This window comes from Myotis daubentonii, chromosome 10, assembly GCF_963259705.1.
Source record: "Myotis daubentonii chromosome 10, mMyoDau2.1, whole genome shotgun sequence".
NCBI classification, from domain to species: Eukaryota; Metazoa; Chordata; class Mammalia; order Chiroptera; family Vespertilionidae; genus Myotis; species Myotis daubentonii.
The window spans coordinates 27,157,538-27,184,951 of NC_081849.1; the positions used below are offsets into that span (position 1 = coordinate 27,157,538).

At 42.8% G+C, this 27,414-nt stretch overlaps 1 protein-coding gene across 1 annotated transcript in view; it reads left to right on the forward strand.

Annotated features, from left to right (window-relative positions):
- Positions 1–27,414, forward strand: part of EXOC4 (exocyst complex component 4) — a 753,652-nt gene that overhangs the window by 576,405 nt on the left and 149,833 nt on the right. Inside the window, exon 12 of the mRNA XM_059711814.1 lies at positions 23,564–23,700. Within this exon, the coding sequence (XP_059567797.1) occupies positions 23,564–23,700 (137 nt within the window). The remainder of the gene's footprint in view (positions 1–23,563; positions 23,701–27,414) is intronic.

Genomic DNA, 27,414 nt, shown 5'->3' on the forward strand with positions numbered 1-27,414 from the left:
TCTATAGAATATGTAGTTTATGGTATGTTTACTCTATGGAATACTATAATGTGGTGAAAAGAGCAGGCTCTTTTTAATATCACAACATGGTTGAATCTCACTGACATAATATTGAGCCAAAAAAAGCCATACACAAATGTGCATACACTGTTTTATTCCCTTAAATGAAGTTCAGAAGAGGTCAAAGGAATGAAAGGGCTAGAATTTAGGGCAGTGCTTGCCTCTGGGCAGGGAAAGCGACTGGCGACTGGCGAGTGAAGGGCGGCCTCTGCACGGCTGGCAGTGTTCTCATTTCGGTGCTAGTGATTTGGTTAGATTAACTCTGTAAAAATGTATTGAGCTCTGCACTTAGGATTTGTTACTTTTTTCTGTGTATTATATTTCACTTAAACATTTTGCCAAGAAAATAAAGGCTAAATGTGTTAGAGAGTTGCATCTAGTTTGGGATGGCTTGGGGCGGGGGGCGGGGGGGTGGGGTGCGGGATGTACTGCCTGCTCTGCAGTTTTGCACTAATGACTGACGGTTGTGACCTCCCACAGTTCTGTTGGGCTCTACAGACCAAACAGCTATAGGAGTGAACAGATTTCATAAAAGATAGTACGTAGGTGGCCACTGAGTCATTTGCTTCTAATCCCTGTTTGGGATGGTATTAGAAGCAATAAGAAGTATAACTTCTCATGGGGATTCTGGAGTTTGTTCTTTCCATGCCTACAGCGTATTTTCCTCCCCATTATCTGTGCTTTTGATGATTGCTGACCACCTGTGCTGTGGTCTCTACTCGCTCTTCTTCATAAATAGCTGTGATGGACGCTACGCAGCGCTGCATGGCCATTGCGGGTGTTGGCCACAGGTTTCTGAAACCTGATCTGACTAGGTCTCCTGATTTATATGTGGAAATTGATCATATCCATGAGCATTTGGGTGGTATTTTACCTAGTGCCTCTGACTTGGTTAATGTAGTGCATCTCCGGAGTGTGGATCAGGTTCTACCACCCAGACCCACTACCTCTGAGTCCATGCCCTCTCTATCCCGCTGCTCATCTTTAGGGAGTCTTGTTATTTTACAAAAGTTGACAGGAATTGTTAGGTAATGCCATGGGCTCCCAAACGTTTCCTGCAAATATTAGTGTTTAGTCACTTGCCGAATATCAACCTATAGCATATTGGTAAGCAATAAATTGTCAAATCCGCTTCTTCTAACCTTTAAGGCATTTACATTCAAATTAGGAAAGGCAGAGGGCTTAGTGAGTATAGATATTTATGGAACACAAGGTAGATCTCCTGTCACTGGAACTTTGGGTTTTGTAAGTGGATTATGTATAGCAGATGTGGAAACATTGCCCGGCCATGGAATATTTGGCTCTAGTAGTCTCACATAGTAAGAAGTGAAAATGTGGGAGTGAGGCTGGGTGGCCAAATTCCTCAGAGTGGGAGCCCTGAGAACAGAAACTCAAGGAATGGACAGCTAGTTCCCCTAAGCCATGGCCTGGGGGCAGTGGAGGGAGAGGGAGGTTCTCCCTGAGTCAGCTCCCCCCACCCCTTCCTCCTCTGGTTTCTCCACCTTGCTGTTATGCTCCCCCTCCTCCATTCTGTGTTCTGAATGGGAGGTGTGTCCACGGGAGTGGCTCCCATCCTCACTGGAGGCAGCTAATGCATTTGATGAAATACCAAAGGCTCTTTTCCTGTTATTCTTATAGCTATTTCAAGAAATAAATAACAATTGATTGCTATTTATGTATGAGGCACAACGCTAGGTGCTCTGGGATGTACAAAAAAATGTGTAGACCAGGCTTTGTTTTCAAGAAATTTACATTTTACACACAAGGAAATGACAAAATCCATCTATAGTATGAATCCTGTCTCCATCAAGTACCCATATTACTTTTTGCACACCTGACTTACTGTTGGAGAGGATAGCGATGCTCTTACATTTTGTCTGAGCACCTGATTGATTCAGAAATTAAGTACCAAAAGTTGATTAGTATGAGCAAAATTGAAAGCTTCTGAGTTACATAAACAGTGATCATAATAAACCCACAGGCTCCTAGCTCAAAGCCTATTTATTCTAGAAAAAAATTTCTCTATGTGATTTCTTGGTTCACATTATTTTAAGAAGCGGTAAATGAGCAATCAGAAACTGACAGCAAGAGGCTACTCTTTTTTTCAAAGCACTGAGATTTCATAACCGCTAGTCTCTGTAACAAACACCGTGTAAAATCATAAAGCGACATGCTTGTTTAGAGCCACTTAAGTGAGGTGCAAACTGTGCTACCTGCCATGATCGCCTTTAAGGTCATGGTTTTATGGCTAAACAGAAAAGTTGATATTAATAATGGTGAATGGTTGATTTTTAAGGAGTCATTATGGGGTTACATTATGACCTATGGATTCTACTCTAAAAGCATAGAATATATTTTAGAAAAATCATCAGAAATGGGAGTATAAGACATTATATAAAGTGTATATATTTAAACATTATATTTCATTTAAACATTTTGCCAAGAAAATAAAGGCTAAATGTGTTAGAGAATTGCATCTAGTTTGGGATGGCTTGGGGGGGAGCGGCAGGGGGGGGCATGTACTGCCTGCTTTGCAGTTTTGCACTAATGACTGACGGTTGTGACATCCCACAGTTCTGTTGGGTTCTACAGACCAAACAGCTATAGGAGTGAACAGATTTCATAAAAGACAATAAGTAGGTGGCTGCTGAGTCATTTGTTTCTAATACCTGTTTGGGATGGTATTAGAAGCAATAAGAAGTATAACTTCTCATGGGGATTCTGGAGTTTGTTCTTTCCATGCCTACGGCATATTTTCCTCACCATCATCCATTCTTTTGATGATTGCTGACCACCTGTGCTGTGGTCTTTGGAGGTGCAGTCATGAGGGCCAGGCCAGGGGATTGGCTAATATGAAAGCTCGTCTATTGGCCTGGGTTCTGCTCATCTATTCCTAAGCCATCTATTAGGAATTGAGATTTTATTTGAGAAATTCTTATCTGAAAAATGAAAGTGAATAGTGAAGGATTGTTATGCATGTAATTTGAAAGATGCTCACTATGATGGAACACTTTTTAATGTTTCCTTAGGTAAATTTCATGGGAGAAAATTGTTGTCTTGACTAATTTCTTTTGCCCAATCAAATTTAAGATGATTTATCAGATGGGTTTTTTTTTCTTCTGAATTTCTTATTTTCATTCCCATTAAAAAACAATGGAAACCTTATATCAGAAGTGACAATATAGAAATTCATAGGCAGTGCATCAAAACAAGTAAATAAAAATTTAAGTGTAGTTTGTTTATGATGAAAACCTCTGGAGTCCTTTTATGTAATTTATTTAGAAATGATATATAAATTCAGTGTTTGCCAGCAGTTCTTTTAAATTGTTTTAATTCACATACAGTTGAGCTACATTATCTTCCCATCACTTGCAATTTTATTCATCCCTCTATAGAAATACTTGTGTCTTAGTTGCTTGATTATGATACCTCTATTAATGACCAATCATTGTGAACTTAGGACATATTTATTTTGCTATTTTCTTAATAAAGATTGGATTCATTTCTCACATTTTTCTCAAGAAAATTACATTCATTCAACTGATGTTTATAAAGAGGAGGCTGTTGAGCAACATGCTTTTGACACATCATCTCATGTAATCTTTACAACAATAATGAGGTTGAGAAAAATTGACGTCTTTAGGTCACAGATCAAGTCACTGGCAGAGTCAGGGATGAGTCTTGGCCTTCTTAACTCTTGCCTCTTTGCACGACTGACTGCCTCCCTTAGGCATATGGCTTAGTAGGTACTGAATGCTGACTAGCCACTCAGCAAATGCAGGACCTGGTGTGTCTCCAGGTCTGTTTTCCATGAAATGGTTGGGGCAGTGGCTAAGAAATGGAGATAAGCAAGCAAGTCATGCTACAGTAATGGTTTGTCCCCAGCGCTGTGGGAGCAGGAAGGAGTGAACGACTAATTTGGAGAAAGCCTTCAGAGAGGCTGGCATTTGATCCTGCAGGTTGAGTAGGAGTGTACCCAGCAGAGGACGGGGAGGTGGACATTTCCGGTAGGGGAAGAAGGCCAAGGGCACAGGTGTGGCAGGGTCTGCAGTCCATTGCAGCCGGTGGAAAGTGGGGAGGTTGACAAGAGGTGATGCTAGCTGGAGAGGCTGTGCAGGCGAGATGGCTGTACCACTGCTGGTGAGGAGGTGCAGTCATGTGGGCCAGGCCAGAGGATTGGCTAATATGAAGCATTGCTGCTTACATCTTCCACTAAATATCAGCTTTGATAAGTGCCTTCCAATTTCTTTACCTTCTTTCCCTCTTCCAGAGTAGAACTCCCTGTGATTCATCTCTGGGTCTGAGAGACTGTGTTGCTCTGAAGCTTTGTAGAGCTTTGCAAGAGTTGTGGTACTCTCCCTGATGGAGAGAGAAATGTGAACGCTCCATCTACTGGCCTGGGTTCTGCTCATCCTAGTATTTGATGAGCAGCTCATTTGCAAGTCTCTTTAGTTGATTTGAAAATATTCTGCCCTCTGTGCCCAGCAGTTTCTTCGCCCATGCCAACCCAACTCAGCCATTGGCCCAGGTCCTGTGGCCCCGAAGGTTACAGCCTAGTGTTGGGCTCCCAGACGTCTCCACACACCTCTTCTGTGATCTGCTGCCTGCCGGGGCTCTGTATAGGGCTCGGTCCTGCCCTTATGGGAACTACAGCCTCTCATCCAGGCATTCCCAGACTCCAGGCCCTCCTGAGAGTGATTACGCCAGCGGGCTCTGATCCGGTCCTGGTTCTGCCATCTACTAGCTGTGTGGCCTTGGGCACAATTCCTATTCTCTGCCTCAGTTTTCTCCTTTGTAAAATGGCAATAATGGTACCTTCTTCACCTGGGTAAGGAGCACGTAAATTAATATATAAATGTCTGACTTACACATTAATGCAAACACTTTCAAACACGTAGTCAGCACTCAGGGAAAGTTCAGTGTGGTCATAACCATCACTGTCATCAGTCCTTTGAAAGCACGCAGTGCCTCCTACCCATTCCCACTGAGGCACCCGGCTTCCCTTCCCAGAGACCTGGCCGCAGATGCCATTCGCCAAGTTCTGTGACTCCTTTCTTGGGCAATCAAAGATGTGGCTGTTCTTTTACCAGTGGGATCAGAAAAGGAGAAAAATCTCCTTGAGCCCCACCCCCAAGTTTCCTGTGGCAGTTGGAGCAGAAGCTAGACTCTCAGAAAATTATCCTGCCTCGTTCATTTAAATGTGACGCACAGTCTGATCTGTAAAGTATCAGTGAAAACTCTAATCACTCACTCACACCTGCCAAAGACTAATTTTTAGGAGCCTCAGAGGTAGGTGTGCATATTAAAGGAGACCAACCAGGTCCACTCAGTCGAACCCGAGCAAATTCGTATTGATTAATTTAATTAAAGGAAGATTATAACCTGTGTGCTGCACTGCATGAGAGCTGACCATGTGGTTCCCAGGGATCTTTAAAGCATGTGTGTTAATGGCCTTCTCAGGTAAACCAGCATGAATCTGAGGTTATTTCATCAATTTGGTAATCAAATAGTTGCCAGGAGCACAGAGATAAAAAAAACAACAAGAATTTTCTTTTATAAGTAAATTAAAATGCTTTAAACTGTCTTTAGTAATAGTTCTATATGGAGTGTGGTTCAAAGAGATCCTTTCTGTTTTTCAAATATTAGGGGCAAGAGCTCTTCCGCTTTATTTATTCTTCTGATTGCACTGCCTGGGCTAGAGTTATAGAACAATGAAGATTTGTTTTTAAATATGTTTTTATTGAGTTTTAGAGGAAGAGGAAGGAAGAGGGAGAGAGAGAAACATCCATCAGCTGCCTCCTGCAAGTCCCCTACTGGAGCTGGAACCTGCAACCTGGACACGTGTCCTGACTGGGGACATCTCTGTAATACTTTCAACAATAAAGATAATTTTTTTTTTTAAAAAAAAAGGACTTTTAGCTAATCCACATACTAGCCACTCCTCTGTTTCCCCACATCCACATGCACCCCCGGCTGTGGGAATTCACAGCAGAGCCGCTGCTACTGCTGCTGACATAAGCTTCTGCTCTCCTGCGTCTGTCAGTGGCATTTGCCACTCTGATCTGCTTCCCCGCTTCCAAAATTGTGTTGCTTCTGTCTTCTCCTTCCTATTCTCCTTATCCTTATAGGTTTATGTCTTGGAAAAAAATAATCCCTTGGCTGTCATTTCAGTGAGATTTTTTAGAGGGTGAGACTCGACGTGTATGTCCAACCTGCTTTCTTTACCCAGAATTAAATCCTCCCCTAGGCACACCTTCTCATCCCTGCTCCCTGTGCCTTCACTCCTCAGGCCCGGCCCTGCCTCTCCATCCGGCCACTGAAGGAACACAGAGCACCCCTCTTCCAGCCAACGCTCCCACTCGCCCCGTGCCAGTGAGGTCCAGCCTCCTCCCCCCCCATGAAGGCCCAGCTCCAGGTCTGACTGGTCTGTGATAAACCTCAGGCCGTGGGCAAAAGCACTCACGCATACCCCAAGTGGGAGCCACCTCTGTGTGTGTGTCTTACATCCTCTCCAAGGAGACTAAAACCAGGTGTGGCCTCCTTCCTGCCAGGCCTTGCCTGCGGATTCCGGTTTGAGTTGCCATGTGGTCCGAGGAAAGAGCGTGGCTCTGGAATGGGACCAGTCTGAAGGCAGCTCTGGGCCCCACCGCTCACTAGCTGTGTCACGGTGGACGAGGATCTTAACCTTCTGAAGCTCCTGGCTTCTCTGTAAAGTGAGGCTGTGAGGACTGAATGAGATGAAGGGCGGCCCTGCTCAGCATAATCCCTGCACCCCGCGGGGATCGGTCCAGGTCGGCTCCCCGCTCTGTGTTTGGGTCTCCTTAGCACAGAGTTTCCCTCCAGCGATGCTCCAGAGTGTTCACCAGACGTTGTTCTGGAAAAGACGTTGATACAGTTTCTTCATCACACAGTTTTCCTATTTTTTTTTTGTATCTGAGGTAAACTACATCAACTACAGCAGGAAGGTAGAATCCCTGCTCTGAACCAGAATTTTAGGGCAGGAAACCCTTACTGCTTGAGTAAGCGGGGGGCTGGGGGAGGGGCTGGGGGAGGCAGACACAGAGCCACTGGCTTTCCCAAAGCCGACCTGAGGCTCACAGTTACGGGCGTGGGAACTGTAATTGGGCTTCTCTCTGCAATTAGACATGGGAACAATGTGAACTGACGTCCAGTTCAGCCCACAGGTGGCCGCTTGGGATCTGGAGCGAGCTGGGTTTTTGACCTCAGGTGCTCTTCTCTGTAGGGTTGCCAGTTATAATTATATGTTCAGGTGTCAATCAGCAAGCAGCCCATCGTTTGGCAGTTTGGGATAATGAGATGAATCTTGTGCTGATCTTTCAATTCCAGGCATTTGATACATGCTTTATACATAAAATTCAATAAGATGAGTGTCCATATCTCTGAAAAAGAGCAAGCCCAGGAGCCACGGCACTCCTTTGACCACCTGGAAATCTCGAGTGATCTCGGCGCCCCTGCCGTTCCTTTCCACCTCTGCCGACATCCCAGCCCCAATGCTCGTGAGCCACATCAGCTACCGTTTATCTTCCTGATGGCAAAACTCTTCCTCTAACATGGTTGTGCCCGCCTTACGTTTCTTTGTGCCACGGTCCCCAGTGAACCCCAAGCCCAGATTTTTACCATGGATCCTAAACTGCCCTTCCCTCCAGCCTTCTCATCCCCAGTGAGTCAGTCATTAATCCTGAGTTTCTCCCTCTGATTCTGCCGCCCTTCCTCTTCTCCTTCCTCCTCCTCCTCATTTTTATTCTTTGTGAGAGCAGGGCCTCTGGTGCCAGACTCACTAGCTTTGCACCTGGCTCCACCAATCGTGATTGTGTGACCCTCGCTTACTACCAAGCTTTTTCTGCCTCGGCTTTATCATCTCTATTATGTCAAGTGGACATGATAATATCATCTACTTCATAGAGTTATCATGGGGATTAAATATGCCAATTATTTTTAAAGCACCTACAATAACACCTGGCATATAGTAAGCAAATATGCATGTTTATTTAATAAAATAAACTCTCCTAGCTGTTATCCAGCCCTTACCTGCTTCTTCTTATGAGGTAGCTCATGACTGAAAGGAGAATAGCAAAAGGAACACATGAAAATAAAAGGAGGGAAAGATTGGCCTGGCATTGTCACACAGGAATGGGAAACATGGTCACACGAACAGGAAACGTAACGCTGGAATGGAAGCAGGAAAAGGGTAATGAGATGAACCGGAGGAAGGGTGGAGCTAAGGCAGGTTGGCACATCAATAAAAAAATAGTTCTGTTTCTGAATAATCCACTAAGATTAAAAAATAGAAAATGTAATTTTAAAATATTTTATTGCAAATGTATACAACCAGGAAAGTAGAGGGGTACTTTATAAATGCATAGAAATTTTCCATTGTGACTTAGGCAATTAAACCAATTTTGATCCTTGCTCTAGGCCAGTGATGGCGAACCTATGACACGCGTGTCAGAGGTGACACGCGAACTCAGTTTTTTGGTTGATTTTTCTTTGTTAAATGGCATTTAAATATATAAAATAAATATCAAAAATATGAGTCTTTGTTTTACTATGGTTGCAAAGATCAAAAAATTTCTATATGTGACACGGCACCAGAGTTAAGTTAGGGTTTTTCAAAATGCTGACACGCCGAGCTCAAAAGGTTCGCCATCACTGGTCCAGGCAGAAATGTGATTGTCACATCCCGAAGGTACTTAGGCCGCATCAGATTTGTATTGAACGAGAGCCGTGGAGCCTGAGTGAGCGACGCGTGTCCGTGGCTGTGGGAGAGCAAGCCCAGGAGCCACAGGGCCATTTGTCTGACCATCTGGAAATCTCTAGTGATCTAAGCACTTAATTTTACCCTCATTTTTAGAACAAAAGGGAGACAATAATAGAAGAAAATGGGCAGCAGGAACATCCTACTGTTCATTTTCAAAAAATCTTAGTGATAAAAGGAGCAGAGAGTTTAACAAGAAAAGAGATGAGAAACCATTAAAATGATTTGAATGCTCTGCCTGTATTTTGCAGTAAGCGCTATTGTTTTCAGTTACATGGGAACTGTGGTAATTTTATGAATCATTAGAGTTTTCTTTCCAAATTATATCTGCGTCTTCTTAAAGTGCCTTCTAAGTTTTCACAGTAAGAGGCTGTTGAACAATTTCATTATTCCATTTAGTACTTTTGAGTTTTGTATTAATTTTGCATTTTAAAAAAAGTTATACTTACTTCGAAAAGATAAAATCATGGCATCTGAATCCTTGTGCACTTCATTTTTCCAATTTTTTAAAATATATCATCCCTAGCCGGTTCAGCTTGCGACTGAAGGTTCCTGGGTTCAATTCTGGTCAAAGGCACATGCCAGGTTGCGGGTTCGATCCCCGGTAGGGGGCATGCAGGAGGCAGCCAATCAATGATTCTTTCATCATTGATGTTTCTATTCTCTCTCCTTCTCTCTTCCTCTCTGCAATCAATAAAAATATATTTTAAAAAGTAAAAGATAAATAAAAATAAAACATAGCCTCTCACTATTCTCACCCTCAGTCTAATGAGAGATTCTAGGATAAATATGAAGCCCTCATTTGATAGAAGGACAGTGTTCCAATTAAAAGCAAAACCTTCCCCCAAAACTGAGAGCTGTCACAACCGTTGAACATTGTTCTTTGGCTTATATGTCACATCAGGTATAGTGACCTGCAATAAACGTACTCTGTTCGTGACACCAAACACACCTTCCCAGAGTGGTCCCCAAAGCCGGTCCACCAACCCGGGCCAGCCAGTCCAACAGGAGCCACAGGAAATGGGTGAAGTCGAGAGAGAGAGAGAGAGAGAGAGAGAGAGAGAGAGAGAGAGAGAGAGAGAGAGGAGTTAGTTAGTTTTGGTGTACTTTCTTGGGAAAGGTTGAACTTTTATTACTAGTTTTCCTCCTATTTTTGGTATTAAAACATTCATGCTTTTATCATACTAGTACATTTATAAAACAATGGTATTGAAGGTGCTCTGGTTTTGTTTCGTTTTATTTTAAGCATCATAATTTGCGAAATAAGAAGTTGGGTATATGTTGACCCATTTATTTTTCCTGATGGTGAAATCCTAAAGTTTGGAAATCATTGTATTGTGTTGGCTGTATCATTCCCGGTGGCATGGGTGTTTCCTGTGTGAAGAGACTGTAAGAAAGAAATGCTAAAAGCTTCCATAGTCCGATTTTGAACCACCAGCTCTTCTTGGACTCAGGAGAAGAGTGCGTTCTTGGGTTCTTGGGCAGTATGTGGGCGGTTCTGTTCCTGTCACACAGACGTTGGCAGGATGCCACTGAGTTTGCTTCTCAGATTGCGTTATGGTAATTTCTAATTTCATACGGGCCTGTTTCTGCACAAATAACGTGCTTTCACAGCTAAGATCTAGGAAAGGTAGTGTGACGGACTCAGCTCCTAAACTTGGGGAAATGAGTAAAAGCCCTCCTTGGCCTGATGGTGGGCAGGATGGAGATGTCACCATGGTTAATGAAGGGTGTCACATCTTTCGTGAATAAAGAAAGGGAGAGTAATTTGTTCCCTATCCCCAAAGCAGGTGGTGTTTAGAATCATTTGATTTTTGCCCAGTGGTGCACGCTATTTTTCTCAGCATGCCAAAGTCATGGAGCACTTAACTTGATTCCTAGAAAGAGCTGAAATGGTGGGTTTACTACGACCAGTTTTGTCAAGAACAAGATCTACTTTTTAAAACTCATTAACTCTTGCCTGGCCAGTGTGGCTCAGGGGTTGAGCGTTGATCCATGAACCAGGAGATCACGGTTCGATGCCCAGTCAGGGCACATATCCCAGTTGTGAGTTGCGGGCTGGATTCCCAGTAGGGGGCAGCCAATCAATGATTCTCGCTCATCGTTGATGTTTCCATCCCTCGCGCTCTCTCTCCCTTCTCTCTGAAATCAATAAAAACATATTTTATAAAATAAAAAAATTCGTTAGCTCTTCTCAAATGTTGTTGTCCCTCCGGGTCTGAGACACTGTATCTCTACCCTTCAACCAACTTCCCCTGGTGCGTGCATGTTTGTGCGCTCTCTCTCCCACTCCTCCCTCCCCAAACAGCTCCAGATGTGCTGCTTTCCTGGAAGCCCGCTCCCGCTCCTTCTCCTCCTTGGAGGGCTCTGGATCTCACCCCTGTGGTGCGCGGGTAACTGAGGCTGAAAGGATGTGTGGGAAACTTGTCAGCATAATTGATGATTATATGGTGTGCGCCTCCAAAGACAGGCGAGCTGCACAGAGCGGAGCAAACGTGTGTGTGGTGTGGGCCCAGCCCCACATCCTCTTCTGACATGTTGATTTATAGATCTATGGCTCTTCCCTAATGAATTGTGCCCCTGCGTGGGTCACTGGGGCCTCCTGCTGAAGAGACCTTGCCTTCGCCAGCAAAAGGAAGAACCGTAGAGGTTCTGCTTCGTGAATTTCCAGATTTGTTTGTTTATTGGCGCTAAATGGAGTGGCTGAGGACATGTGATCTTTAAAAGGACAGAACAGCCCCATAAAATGCTGGAATGATACCGTTACATCAAGAGAGGGGTTTCTGTGAACGCAGATGCTTTGCGACGTTACAGAACCTAGTCACAGTGGAATGAGAACTGAGGGACATGGAGAAATGCAGGCATCTGGGACCACCTCTGATGGCAGCTTCATGTTCTAGAGTTCTTTATGAACCTCCATTTCTGAGTGCTATTCTTATTCCTTGAAACTGCTTTAGGTGTCAGACTTGCTCAAATATAGGAACGATAATGACTGCTCTACTTTCTGCAATCTGCTGGGATATCGATTGAGATATTTGCAAAGCACTCTGAGTTCTCAGAAGAAAGGGTGTTAGAAAATGCTGTGGTGATATTGTTAGCAGGGCATGGAAAATTGTGCAAAAACATAACTTTCGAAAGATGAGCCTGAGAAAGTTTGAATTACAGCCTGAGCCTGTATGTCCAAAGTCCAGTCATTTTGTCTGAGGTCTCAGTTCTGGGTAAGGTAAGGGGTTGGGGTATCAGGAAATTGGGAAGAGAGGCCCACTTGCTGGTGGGAAGCTGTCATTAAAGAGTCTCTTAGCTGCAGGTGCTGGAGTGGCCTGTGTTGTCAGGACAGCCTGCTGAGTAGCAGAAGGCCCCACCTCTGTTTCCTCTCCTGACTCTGTCCTGCCTACTTGCTGGATCACTTCACACCTTCCTCTCACTGACCTATGTCTCAAATGGGTGTCTCTTGTCCCTCGCCACACACTGCCTTCACAGCTTCCTGTAAACCTGGTTCTGCTGTCACCAAAACCACCGCTAAAACTGTCATCTGAAGGTCACAGTGACCTTTCATAATCACTCATCATTCACTTCACCACATTGTAGCTGGAAAAGACTAACTCATCACTCGCTGTTTCTGTGTTTCTGCTAGAAGCAACAAAAGATGCAGGTTGCCTGAGTCCAAATCCTGGATGAACTAATTATGTGACCTCAGACAACTCTTTGATCTCTTAGTACTTCTATTTCCTCAACTGTAAAATAGGGATAATTACCCACCTTAAACATGTTAAATAAAAGTTATAGGGAGTTAAATAAGATAATGCATATGAAGCACTTAGATCTATATTGTATGGCACACTTCATTATAATTGTGGATTCCCAGATGTAGCATAATGTAGTGCCTGGCACATAGTAGGTACTCAGTAAATATTGAATAGATTGACAGATGAATGACAGGTAATTTATTCTAATATTCACATTTATTCTAGACTATAAATGCTATTGATAGTAAATATAAGTGCTATTCATAATTACAGGTACGCTCAATATAAGAAAAAGGAAATAATGGTACTTGGATATTTTGTCTTCACCAATCAAGTTAACGAGGGGCTAGAATTTGGTTACCTTTGAAGACCTGTTTCCTATAAGGTCATTTATATTTGTGTGTGTGTGTTTTCATGCCTTTTAACTTTTATACTGCTTCCTTTATTATAGTTTTCTTTGAGCAAATTATGTTTTTAAAAAACAACTTATATTAAAAATAATAAAGTATTTTTTAAATGTATGTATAGCTAGACTATAAAGCTTAGAATATTATTAGGCCATTTGCACAGAAAGACAATATTTAGAAAGATATAGCTGGGACATAAAATTCCAGGGAGTACGTCCTCCATTGGAATTCTTCCTTCCAAAGAATCCAACGAGTAAGTCCTCCATTTGAGTCCCTTTCACAAGATTCCAGGAGTAAGTCCTCTGTTAGAGTTCTTCTTTCTATAAACTTCCAGGAGTAAATTCTCTGTTGGAATTCTTCTTTCCACAAGATTCCAGGGAGTAAGTCCTCCATTGGAGTTCTTTCCACAAGATTCCATAATTACTCTGTTGGAGTTCTTCTTTCCACAAGATTCCATAATTACTCTGTTGGAGTTCTTCTTTCCACAATATTGCAGGGAGGAGACCCTCCATTGGAGTTTTTTTCACAAAATTCCAGGGAGGAAGTCCTCCATTGGAGTTCTTCTTTCCATGTTGGAGAACTTTGTGTCTGGGTTGTTCCTTAAAAGTCAGATGCCCTTCCCCTAGACCTTTCTTTTTCTTGAAACTCTTCTACCTTAGCTTTTATTTTGTTTTGTTTTCTTGATTTCTGTTTTGTCTTTGACCCACTCTTTTTTTCTGTTGAACCCTCTTTTTCTCCTATCATGAATGTCCACGCCACCCTAGACTATTGTTGGGGCCTCAGTCAATCTTCTTTTTGAACATTCACTTCTCTAATTCATCCCATACATCAACCTGATAAAATCCTTCTTCATCTAACACCATTTCCCAGGAGGTGGCACAGTATGGAGTATTAAAGAGAACATAGAAATGGTCATCAAAAAGCCTGAATTCTTTCTTGTTTACAAATATCTCTCTCTTTTTTAATCTTGCTGCTTTTAAGATTTTTCTGTTTATCACTAGTTTTCAACAATTTGATTATAATGTGATTTGCTATATTAAATCTTTATATATCATGTTCCATCACATCTGCAAACCTGCACAAGCTCACTTCTCACATTAGTGATGCTAAGATTGACCTCTGGAAGAGGTTGTGACCATCCGATCCCCCCCGTGGGGCAGTTACAGTCTTCCTCACCTGACCAGAAAGTCATCTGTCCGGTATAACCTTGCCATTACAAAATTGTTCCTTTCCTATCATCTTTCATCTGTTTGTCTGAGCACTAGTTGATAATTTTTACCTGAATCAACTTTTCTATTTGGGGGCTCCAAAATGATTTTCTGGTTCTGTTTTTTCTCCTACGTGCCTTTGCTGGCGGTCTTCCTTAAAGAGCTTTCATTATTTAGTAACCGCAAAATAAAGATCCTTCTGGAAAGACAGAGTAAATGTCTAATTCTTTCTCTTTATTTATTAATTCTCAAAGAGGAATTTGATAAATGACAGGGTTTGGCGTTTTTGCTTTCTCTGTGCATTGATTTTTTTCATATTTTTTAAAATAAATATGATCACCTGCAATAATTTATTCTGTTTGATACTCTAATTATCAGCTCTGGCCAGAGGGAGCTGGATTTAGTTTTTAGATCTGATTTCTAGATTTCGAAGTATCCTAAACTAGCTATGTGTCTTTGATAGGCCCTTTAGTATTTGACTTAGTTGTTTTCCTTTTGATAAAACTAAAGAATTAGACTAGATAGCAAAAGTTACTTTCAGCTCTAGAATTAGGATTCTGAGCTCCACTAACACCCTGGTCTGTTTCTCTCCATCTGCACCTGTCATTCACACCACCCACAGGCTGGCTCCCAAGTCCAGTCAACCCTTTCTCCTCCAAGTCCTCAACAGGAATCCCCTCCTGTAGCCACCCTGGTCCCCTGTTTGCTCACCCTTACTCCCAGCCTTTGCATACAAAGATGCAGCGCCCATAGCCACAAGATGGCGGTGCCCAGTCCCCTCAGCCCTGCCGGAGTCCCCCAGTCCTGGGGGGGTGGCCACTGAGACCAGGCATCGTGAGCAGCCTGGTGGAATGCTTGGTTCGTCGCTATGGCGATGAGGCAATTGTCCTGCCCCGGCCACGGAGAGTTTCTGGGCTGTGGAGAGCTTCTGGGCAGGGGTCACGGAGCGGCCAGGCCCCCCAGAGAGCAGAGAACCACAGGGAGTGTGCCTAAGCCGTCATGGCTGCCGGGTTGGAGAGGGATCCCAGATTGGAGAGGGCTCCCATGAGGGCTCCCAGATTGGAGAGGGTGCAGGTCGGGCTGAGGGACCCACCCCCTATACACAAATTTTGTGCACCGGGCCTCTAGTAAATTCTATAATTACTTATGTGAATTCTAAAGGGATACAGCTTTCCTAACTGCACAACCTTTTTGACGCACATTTTCTTTGTTAAGCCTATTCATAAATTCTTCCTGACTCTTTAGGCTGCCAAACAGAGCTTCAGAATATATTCCCCTGTTGTTTGTATGAATATATTTGTCCTTTTGACAGTGGGACCTTTTGAAATGATCTTCCTTCACTCTGAGTGGATTATCCAGTGATTAGTGATATCAGGTTGGATTAGTTTGTGTGTTTTCTTGTTAGAAAAGGGGAACAGAGGGATATTAAAAATATTTAGGTTCTATGTATGTGTATGTTATAGAAGAACCTCCAGGATCTAGCTTCTGGCTGCCTTCCTCAGCTCGCCGTCCTGATCTACACACACACACACACACACACACACACACACACGCACACACACACAATTCACCCAGCAAATTCACTTGCAAATCCTGAATCCCACTCCATGTCATGTTTATGCTGCTGCATTACTTGAGTGCCTCTTCTCCCATCTTTTTAATCTACAAGTTGCTGTTTATCTTTCAGGACTCAGTTCAATGATAACACCCTCTTCCTCACCACTCCCCCACCTTCCACTGCAGCCCGGTGAGTTCTCTCCTCCTGGCCCTCCACTGGATGAGGTACAGATGCTGGAGTAGCACTGGGACACTTCATTGTTTTACTAACATCTAAGATCACTGGAGGGCGGCAGTCTTGTCTCATCTGGCTTTTTGTTGCCTACAGTTACCCTAATATTTGGCACAGAGACAATATTACTTAATAAATATGTATTAATCAATTAGTTAAATTCCCTGCTCTTTCTCCAAATAACTTCTGATCCTCCTGAACTTTTTTATTTAGTGGCCTATAGTAGTGTTGCCAACAGTACTGCTACATCTCCACATTTTAAATATATGCCACAAGAGGAAGGATTATGATAAAATAGTCATACATGTACAGATGGTTTGCTCAGACACATTTTGGAAGTGGTACCAATTCATTTGCATTATGGTTGGACAGAAATTGTTCAGAATTGATATTTAACATGCACAGGTGTAACCACCAGCCAGACGTCCTTCCCCTTGCAAAGGTGAAAGGGAACCAAAGGGAAGGGGTGAGAGGTGCTTTAGGTGTTTCTAACAGGAGGACCTAATAAGGGCTAGGGAGAGTCTTCCCACAGAAAGGCGTGTGTAGTTGTAACCTGAAAGATAAGAAAAAATACTTGAGCCCTGGTCTGTGTGGTTCAGTGGTTAGAGCATCAGCCTGCATCTGGGTACGTGCTGGAGGCAACCAATCAATGTATCAATGTTTCTCTCTGTCTGTCTGTCTGTCTGTCTGTCTCTCTCTCTCTCTCTCTCTCTCTCTCCCTGTCTCTCTCTTTTTCTCCCCCTCCCTCCCTCCTTTCCACTCTCTCTAAAAATCAATGGAAAAAAATATCCTCAGGTGAGGATTAATAAAAAGGAAAAATACTCTAGAAAAGCAAAAAAAGGGACAGAAGTTTGCAGGTAATATAGGGCCCTGCAAGGGGAGGAAGAACTGAAGAAGCCCAGGTAGCCAGGTCCTCGAGGGGCAAGAGGGAGGTGGTAGGCGAAGAGGCTGGAGGGTAGACAGAGCCCTGTCATGAAGGCCTTATGGATAATCTGGAGAATGCGGGCCCTAGTGCATGAAAGAGCGGTAACTTGGTGAGAAATAGAATCAGATATAATTTTACATTTTTCTTTTGATATTAAAATTACAAACTATGAAGTGCACAAATCTTAAGAGCAAAGAGTTTTTACATATGTTTTTACTTAGGCAACAGCTGCCAAGCAAGATATTTTCAACACCTGGCAGGTTCTCTCCTTCCCGTCAGGACTGGCCCCTCCACTATTCTGACTTCTATCCCCAGAGCTTACTTTTACCTTTTTCTTGAACCACAATAATAACAAAACCATGTTACTTGCACTCAGCCTGTGGTCTGTGAGACATCCTTGTTGTCAAGTGTAGCAGCAGTTCCTCCATTTCATCTCTGTGCTGCATTCCACTGTATGAATTCACCTCAATTTATTTACCCATTCAATTATTGATGGGCATGAGGATCGTTTTCATTCTTATTATTGGTTATTATAAGGAACACATCTGTGAATATTGTGTTCATGTTTTGCTGGACATCAGCAGTCACTTCTGCGGAAGATACAGCTGTGTAAAAGGCCTGCCTGTGCAGGGAAGGGTGACGGAGGAGAGTGGAAGGCCAGTTCCTCAGGCAATGAACCCCTGGGAACAGCCTTTCACCAGCAGGCTCACTGAGAAAGCAAGCACCTTCAGTGCATTCTCAATGTCACACAAATCAAAATGGAGATTAGAAACAGCAGGTTTCCTTTTGGCTTTTGTCAGTAGTCATTGTTCGTTACTATTTTCCTAACTGAGGTAAAATTGGTATGTAACGTTATGTAATTTTCAGGTATCCACCGTTATAATTTGGTATTTGTTTCACTACAAAGTGATCACCGCCGTAAGACTGGAGTTAGCATTGTTTACAGCCAGCTAATTGGGAGGACAATATGGTATGGCAAGTTTTGCAAATTATAGTTGATTCTGTAACAATAAACAGAAACATTATTGTTATCATCAGACATTCAGGTAGCCCCTCCCTCCACAATTGCTGTATGTGTGTGTGGTAGTGGGTGTGTCTGAAGTGATAGATGATTTATTTATGTTTCTTTCAAATTCTTCCTAAAGCAGTTTCCCAGAACCCTCAGTTCTTTGCGGCATCTCTGAGCCATCCCTGCTCTACAGGTAAAACAGCACAAATACAGAGCTGCCATGATCCAGACTTGTGTTTTTTTCCTGAATTGTGAATTTATTTATATGTTAAAACTTTAAAATTATCATGTTTAGTTGTATATATGTGTGTATGTATACATACATACATACTAGGGGCCCAGTGCATGAATTTGTGCACCTTGAAAGGAACTGTGGGCCACGAGGCTGCGGTGGGCACAGGAACGGGTCTCGGCCCATCCTCTGCGCACCCACCTGTCCCTTTCCACCACAGTCTCCAGTACCATCTGCCTGCGGCCCCACTCCCTCCACCACTGCTCCCACACGCTGACAGTGCTGGTCCCGCTCGCACCCGCTGACACTGCAGAGTTATTGGGGCCGGTGCCAGCAGCAAGTGCGAGTGGCGGCTGCTGCCCCGATCGCCCCTCAGAAGCAGGGGGAGGTGGAGAAGCCCTCAGGGGCAATCAGGGCGGCACTGGGTGTGGGCAGCGGGTGTGAGCGGCAGCAGGTGCAAGGGCTGGGAGGGACCACAGCACATGGGAACAAAGAATTTTCAGTAACCACCAGAGGTTTGCCCCAATGACAGCGCTGGTGCCCCGCCTTAGTCTGGTGCCCCAATTCACCTGCTCCACCATCCTGCTGCAGCTGATGCCTGCCATATTCTGCACTCTGCCACCTACTGCCAACGCCACCATGTTCTGCGTGTGCCCCCTGTTGGTCAGTGCACATCATAGCAACCAGTTGCTCGGGTGTTCTGCCATCCGGTCTATTTGCATATTAGGGTTTTATATATATAGATATACTATAGGCCCGGTGCACGAAATTCATGCACTTGGGGGGGGGCGGGGGATACCTCAGCCTGGCCTGCACCCTCTTGCAGTCCAGGAGCCCTCAGGGGATATTCAACTGATGGCTTAGGCCCGCTCCCCGTGGGGGTGCGGGCCTAAGGTTGCAGTTGGACATCCTTAGCATTGCCACAGAGGCAGGAGAGGCTCCTGCCACTGCCTCTGCACTTGCCAGCCATGAGCCTGGCTTCAGGTGCACTGACCACCAGGGGCAGCTCCTGCATTGAGCGTCTGCCCCCTGGTGGTCAGTGTGCATCATAGCAACCAGTCATTTAGTCGATTTGCTTATTAGCCTTTTACTATATAGGATATGGTTGACATTATAGAAAATAATACAGTCAGGTGTTTTTATAGAAAAATCCAAGACCTTCAGTGACAATCAGTGTTCAGTCTTCATTTGGAAATTGAGACCCAGTAATGTGTACTGAAGAGCTGTGTTCTAATTCCACCTGACCAAGTCAGGGTTTTAACCCACTACCTGGCCTTCTAATTTTACTCTACATCTGTGTTTTTACCCTATTCCGAATGGGCTATGCATTTGCATTAATTCATCTAATAAACATTTATAGAGCACTGGCAATATGCCAGAAGCCTTGCTAGTTGGTAGTAGAAGATACAAGGTATAGTTGCTGATCAAAGGAATTTATAGACTAGCAGCAGAGACAGTCAAGTAAGTGACCCAGCGGTTGTCATATCCCACTTGAGACTTGAGATAAAAATTATACCCACGGTGCTCTGGTAGCACAGAAGAGGGGCATTTAAATCAGAGCAGGTAACCCTTGAGCTGCCTCGTCAAGGATGAGGGGCATGAGCTAGGAAGGGCACACCTAGCATGGAGATTGGGAACCTCAAAGGCACAGAGGCAGGAAGTAGCCTGGTGCAGTCATTCCTGACTAGCAGACAGATGGTTAGAGCCCAGGGTGGGCATGCTCAGGGGAGCTGGAGAGAAGGCTAGAGCAGGAGGCAGGAGATCAACTAAAGAACTTGTATGCATGTATGTATAACCCATGGACACAGTCAATAGGGTGGTGAAGGCCTGGGGCAGGGCATGGAGGCAGGCTAAAAGGAGTCAATGGGGGAAAAGGGGGACATATGTAATACTTTCAGCAATAAATATTTAATTTATAAAAAACAAAAACACAAAGCTGGGTGTAGGAAAGGGTGTAGTCTGAGGACAAGACCTGGATTCTCCCCTGTTCCCACCTAGATTCCATGTCCTCAAGCTTGTCATCTGGCCTAGTGTCCTCATCAGTATGACCAGAGAACTGGGAGAGTTGTTCCCAAACCATGTTCTGGGAACAGTGTCCTGGTAGATGCAAAAAGATGTGCTATGAAAAATTGTTCTTTACTTAAATCGTTAGGGGAAGTTTGACTACCATATTCTCCCCTAAGATTCACCATGGCATCAGCATGTTAAGTTTCCAGCCTTCCAGTGAAGAAACCACTTCAGGTTTCTCTAACTCGGCATTTGTCAAGTTATTTGAACTTAGAGCCAATTTCCTATAATATCACTGTCAGTATCATGCTGCAGAGCCCCATTTTAGCAAAAAATGAACAAGGCCTCAAAGATCCACATGTCTTCATTTATTTAGTCATTCAGTTTTTGAAAGAGCTGGTCACACACCCTCTCTGTGTTTTAGATTGCTTTGTATCCCCGTAAGAAACTTTGGTGGTTATTATTTCATAGCATCAGCTATCCTGGGAATTTTTTTTCATTTTCTCATTTTTCATGTCATGCCCAGACTTGATTACCTGGTAATAAGTCACAAGAAATGAAAATTGAGTTGTTTCTGTATAAATATCAATCATTTATGATATATTTAATAGAAATTACAATGAATAAAATCAGGGTTTCACTTAGAATTCATTTAATATAGGCAGATACCAAAATTAATAATGAATCAATGAATCATTTGTGATGCCAAAGAGATCATATAATAAAAACAGAACTGACCTTGTTAGAAATCTGATATTTTCAACATTTCTCTGTCTGAGCCACTGACTTGGAAATTATTATAAATTCTTGAAAAATGGGAACTTTTTTCCCTTGTAAAAATACCCATCATTTGGCAAACGAGTGTCATTTTCCTTGAGGAGAATGTAGTGACTGGCCATCCAGAGTGCTGCCATGACAAGGTAAACCAAGCAAATAGCTGGAAAATTGTCTGTAATCACAGCATCATAATGGTTGGTGAGCACAGCCATTCACATTAACCATGGCATTCTCCTACTTCTCCTGTAGGTCCTGTTTACCCCACATCCTTATCTCCAGGGACTGGTCCTCTGTGCCTGCATCTCCCTTCCACTCTCACTGTCATCAGCCCAGTGCTGGTCACCCGGAAGCACTGGGATAAATACAGACCAAACTGATCCACTCAGAGAGGTTTCCGAATGCAGGGATGGCTGTGTCTAGCACCCCTCCCATTCGACAATCGGGGTTTATTGATGTGCATTACTGTTATTAGTCCTGTTCCTTTTATTAGTAGTATCGTCCTGAAGATCCTGAGAAATTATAAGCAAGTAGCAGCCGGGGAGGGTGGGAGCTGGATGAAAGGAGAATGCCAGGCTTGCTTTTGAGAAATTGGTAATCTGGTCAGGCAGCCCCAGCACACCTGGGAGGCCTGGAGCAATTACAGTGTTTATTTCCCAGAACAGAAGCGCGGGGCACCCAGTGAATACTCGAGTGATGAGGGCCAGCCAGTAGATTAGCGGCGCCATCACATTATCCTCGGTTATTAGAAGAGTAAATTGAGTCATAAGAAAGGAAGAGGTTACCCAAACCTGCCCCGAGCTGATTACCAGTGGCATAATTGAAAGGAGAGCCAGGCCCTGTCCCTCAACAATCCATGCGATCTCCCCGCCCTCATCCTGCCCGCGCTCATCTTCCCGCAGAGCTTTGGGTTTGACACTGGCTTCCTCAGGAAGGCTGAGTGCACTCTCCTTTGTTAATTGCTGTCCACATGTAGGATATCCTGAGTTCTGAAGCAGGATGAGGATTTTAGATTCTTCTTAGCAGTGTGGGGACATGTAGCTAAGCAAAATCAATTCCTGCCACTCACACACAAATACAGAGAAACGGGATCATGGATCAGGGGAATCTGCAGTGTTTTAATCTTAAAATCAATACAGAAAAGGAAGTTGAACTTGTGGGGATTCTATAGAGATGGTAATTTGGTTTGCCTTACTGAATATAACTGTTCTTCCTTTTCTCCTTCTGGCTATTTTACTCTGGGGGAGGGTACAGGGGTGGGGTGTGAGGGGGAGAGGGGAAAAAGACAAGAAATCCCTACAAGCAAATAATCTTGAATAAACATACACATGTAAACACATAACAAGCGGATCCTCCATTGTGTAGAAAAAAGCTGCATACTTTTATCCATTCTTTTTATGTTTAGAAGAAAAAGAAAGTTAACCAAAAGTCTGTGCCCCACTGCCTGAATTTAAGCATAATAAAATGCCTTTGATCTTTCATGGGTCACTGTCAGACGAAATAAATAGTTTTTTCCAATGTTTACTTTATGGCCAAGTCTACCGTAGCCTATGCAATTCTGTCTGATTAAATGCGTATTCAACAAACTATTTATTGACCAAAGGATTCCAAGCTGCTAAGCATGTGATTAATATTTGGCCCAGTGTAATTCTGCTCCTTTTGAAAGATGAACTAATGGTTTACATAACTCAGTCTTTTTTAAAGAGTGAAAAATTACTGATTATGCCTCTTGTCAGACATAACACTGGTTTACTGCAGAGTACTCCCTGTCTCTATGTCGGAGTCTATTCGGACATTGCTTCTACAGTGGCAACAACAGTAGCAAGTACTGTGATCTCATGAGAAAATGATGGGGCTACAGGCAGAACTCAGGTCTAGCCGGGAGGCAGAACGGTGTAGTTAAAAGAGCAAAGCCTGGAGCCTTTGCTTTGTGTGCTACCTGTTTCTAAGCCTGTTTGTTCATCTTTAAACAGGGATGAGTACAGGATTCACCCAGCAGGTGGGCGTGTTGAGAGGATTAAGTGAGGTGAAGCATGTAGAACCCTAGCACTGTACCTTGTACTTGCAAAAACCAGTAAATGTTCATGATCATGACGATCATTATGTGTCTCAGGTGAGATAACATATGCCATGTATGTAAAAACATTCTAGAGGCTGTAAAGCACAATACAAATGGTAGTTGTTATTCGTAATAGATTGGTGGTTTTGAAACTTTAAAAATAAGTCATGGAAGGCTTTTTCTTTGTGCTGCCTGCCATAGGTCCCTCATCTCCAAGTGCAGACCTGGAGGTGATAAATTCAGGCCCAACTGAATATGTATTCACTTTCTGAAAAGCCACAGAGATAGCTGTGACTGCCCAGAATTCCATGAAATCAATTTGAAAATCCCTAGCCTATGTCCTTTCACAGAAAACACTTCTCAGATCTTGGGAAGACCAGCTGTATGTAAGATACTTATTTTGTTGTCATTTTTAATCAGTACTTTTAAATACCCTCCCAGGAAAGCTTGAGTGTATGAAGTGATTGCATTATTTCAGCCGTCTTTCCTTGTCCTACCTATTACTTGAGTAAAAACAAACAAACAAACAAAACAACAACTCCTGAGCCTGTGTCCTCTGTGTCCTTGGCAGAGCACAATCATTGTGGAGAAGACAGTGCAAGACCTGCTGAATCTGATGCATGACTTGAGCGCGTACTCAGACCAGTTCCTCAACATGGTGTGCGTGAAGCTCCAGGAGTATAAGGACACCTGCACGGCGGCCTACAGGTAGGACCTGAGCAATGTCACTGGCAACCTGACGGTTGTCTGGTTGGTGAGGCTGCCTTCAGAGCCTCACTCAGAGGAAAGGACCACCTTTAGTCGGTCAAGGGGCCTGAGGAGAACATGTGCCACAGAAAGAGTCTCCTGGATGCTGTCCTCATCCCCCAGAGGGAGGGCAAAGGACAGAGGCACAGAGGGACAGAGCCACTGGGGACTGCCATCCGTGGCTGAGATGAGGTGTCAGCCTTGATTTCCATGAAAGCTTAGAATCCTAAGATTGATCTTCCTTGAGGACATTCCAGAACTTGATTAGTCCATCATGTGATTCTAAATGATCTTTAAAGTAAAGCAATTTCAAACTCATAGGAACTCTTAATAATCTATAATATGATTTCCTTTTACTTCTTTCAAATGTGTTCCTCTTACTGTTTGATCTATAGCCTTCCTACTGTCATGAAAAGACAGTTACACTGTTTTTAGCATCAGCAGAAATGAAAAACCATTGTTATGAACTTGAAAACCTTTAGTTTTTCCCTCTCAGTTCTTTTCCCTGGGTTCAAAAATCTCTTTGAGCTCATGGAAAGGATCATAGCACTTCTCATGAAAAGCTAATTATAGGAGCAAATTATGATCTGGTTGACAAAACCTAACACAATTAGGGGAGAAAGGAATGTATAATAAAATACTACATTTTGTATGATATATAATTAAACCTAGGAAGGTAAAGTGCAGTACATAATCAGGTACTACTTGTGCAGCACAGAATATAAGAGCAGAGGGAATGAAAGAGAGAAAGGGTGATTGGAGTCTGGAAAGATTTCAGAGACGATGAGCTATGTGCTGGGCCTGAGAAAGACAAATGCGAGGTAGGACGTAGCAAAGAATAAGTAAGGGCTTTGCAGGGGTGGAGAGGAAGCACAGCACGGTTGCTTGGTATTCAAAGGGGGAATGGAAGGAGGTTTGGATGGAACAGATGTCCTAGTAGAAGGTTGTGAGAGATAATATTTAATAGGAAAAGTAAGACCGAATAACAAAGGGTCTTAAAAGGTAAGACTTGAACATTTATATATTTTATTGATTTTTTACAGAGAGGAAGGGAGAAAGATAGAGAGTTAGAAACATCAATGAGAGAGAAACATCAATCAGCTGCCTCCTGCAAACCCCCTATTGGGGACGTGCCCGCAACCAAGGTACATGCCCTTGACCGGAATCGAACCTGGGACCCTTCAGTCCGCAGGCCGACGCTCTATCCGTTGAGCCAAACCAGTCAGAGCAAGACTTGAACATTTAGATGTTGCATAGTAGACGATAAGGAGTCATTATAAGTGAGCCAGGAAGCAGTGGTCAGAAAGATGAATCTGGCCAAAGAGTATACAACTTAGATTAATACTTTACCACCTTCCAGCAGTAAGTATTGTTTATCCACAGAACATCAACCACCTCACTGAGAGATGCGCTTCCAATGATATTTTACTTTATTTGTTTAAAAGTGATTCATAAAATTATAACATATTTGCCTTTAAAATATACATGTAATCAGTAATTATGCTATAATCAATTGTGTACTAAATAATAATAATAATTATTATTATTTTGTACTAAATAATAATAATAATAATGGCAATTCAAACAAAAATGTTAAAATTTAGTTTTGTGGTAACAGAAAATTTTAATTTATCTTAGATTTTAATTTGTACAAACAGTTTTTGGCAGAACACTACAATAGAGTAATCAATAAGATACTCTCAAGCATAAATATATATTTCTAATGGATGAAATTCAGTGAGGAACTAAAATAGAAATAATAATTCCAAGAGAAAAGTGAACAATACCAACTGTCAGAGAAGACCTTATTCGAATATATTTTATGTATATAATGGTGGATATCAAATCCCTATGGTGTTGAGATTCCACTGGGAACACTTGAAATAGTGCTTTTAAAGTGTCACTATTTATAATATTAAACAAAGTATATTCTTTGCTACCATATAAGTTCATACTGAAAGATACTAAATATCAATTTTTAAATGTGGGGAGGAGAATATCATTTTTCAAAATTCCTTTAACTGGTACACAAATACAAATTTTAAAAGCCACTGCTCATCGTTAGTTCTCTCTGATTGGAATTTCTGGGCCACAGAGTTACATTTTCAGCTTTACAAAACCCACCTCCAAAGTGATTATACCAACGTCACATCAACCAAATGAGACTCAAATAGCATATTTTAAATATTAAAACAAAATATTAAAAAAACCTTTAAAATTGGTTGCATTTTAATAACATTGTTTTAAGTTTACTGTTAAGTTTGTCTTTAACCTCCATTGAATTTTAAGGTTTTTTTACAAAAGCAAATCATATCCTTTTTTTGCTTATATTTGCTTATATTATGGCCAACCAATAATTCTAACAAATAATAATGCTGATGAATATTAATTATAATGGAGGAGTTACATAACCTGCCCAAGATAAGGTAAAGTTGATTCTAGAATCTAAACACCGTTGATCACCATTTATATTGTTGTTCTTATGATTTGTTTTTTTATTATTTTTTTAAATAAATTTTTATTGATTTCAGGGAGGAAGGGAGAGGGAGAGAAAGATAGAAACATCAATGATGAGAGAGAATCATTGATCGTTTGCCTCCTGCACGCTCCCTACTGGGGATTGAGCCCTCAATCCGGGCATGTGCCCTTGACCAGAATTGAACCCAGGACCCTTCATTCCATAAGCTGACACTCTATCCACTGAGCCAAACCGGCTAGGGCTATTCTTGTGATTTAGAAAGAAGTTGTTTTTTTTAACTTCATATAGATTGGCATCTTACTGGCTGTAGATCTTTTCCTCATCATTTATAATCCTGCCTCTCAGTATGTCACGTGATGGGAAGCTCTCCACATCCACAAAGCAAGCTGATTCTTTTGAGCAATTTCTTGTTTTGAAATGATGTCCCCCTATCCATTGTGCATAGACCTTTTTCCCTGGAGTGATGCCAAATTAGTTTAATCCATATACATGAAAACCCTTCCTATGTGTGAGGTTGGCTATCAGGGTCCATATTGTCTTCTTGCCCCCGCCCCCCCCCCCCCCCCCAGACTGAACATTCTCGGTTTCTCATGAACCATCCCAGTCTTCTTTCTCTCTTGCCCACTAGCCTGGATTATAAAGGACTCCACACTGAGCCTAGCATCCAGGTGTGCTCTTTGTACTTCAGCAGCACCATCACCTCCGCTATGCAGGATCCAGTACTGGACACAGTGCTTCTTACATCCTGTCATTGCATTTGTCAGCTACTGATTGAGCGTTTACCAGACCCAAGACACGTTTGAGTGTATGGGGACAGCAGAGTCAATCAGTCACAGGTTATGCCTTTAATGAGCTTACACTCTTGATAGAGGATAAAAAGGGAAATAGGGGACATGTGTATATCCACAGCATTAGCTTATAACAGAAAATACAGTAAGATGTTCCAGGGGGAAGAAATTACCTGAGGAGGACAAGAAAGGCAGGGGAGAGGACATGAAGGAGGCCTTGTGAAGGAAACGGAAGGTTTAGACATGACTTAGGCTTATGGAGCTTAAGGAAGAAAGGAACCAGAGAGATGTCAAGGAGGTGGGGAAGAGTAAAAACAGGAAGAACAAATGATGGATTTGGAGCTTTGGAAAGGAAGACTGAGCCAAAATGGTGGAGGATCTTGAGTGCCAGGAACTTGGCCTAAATGA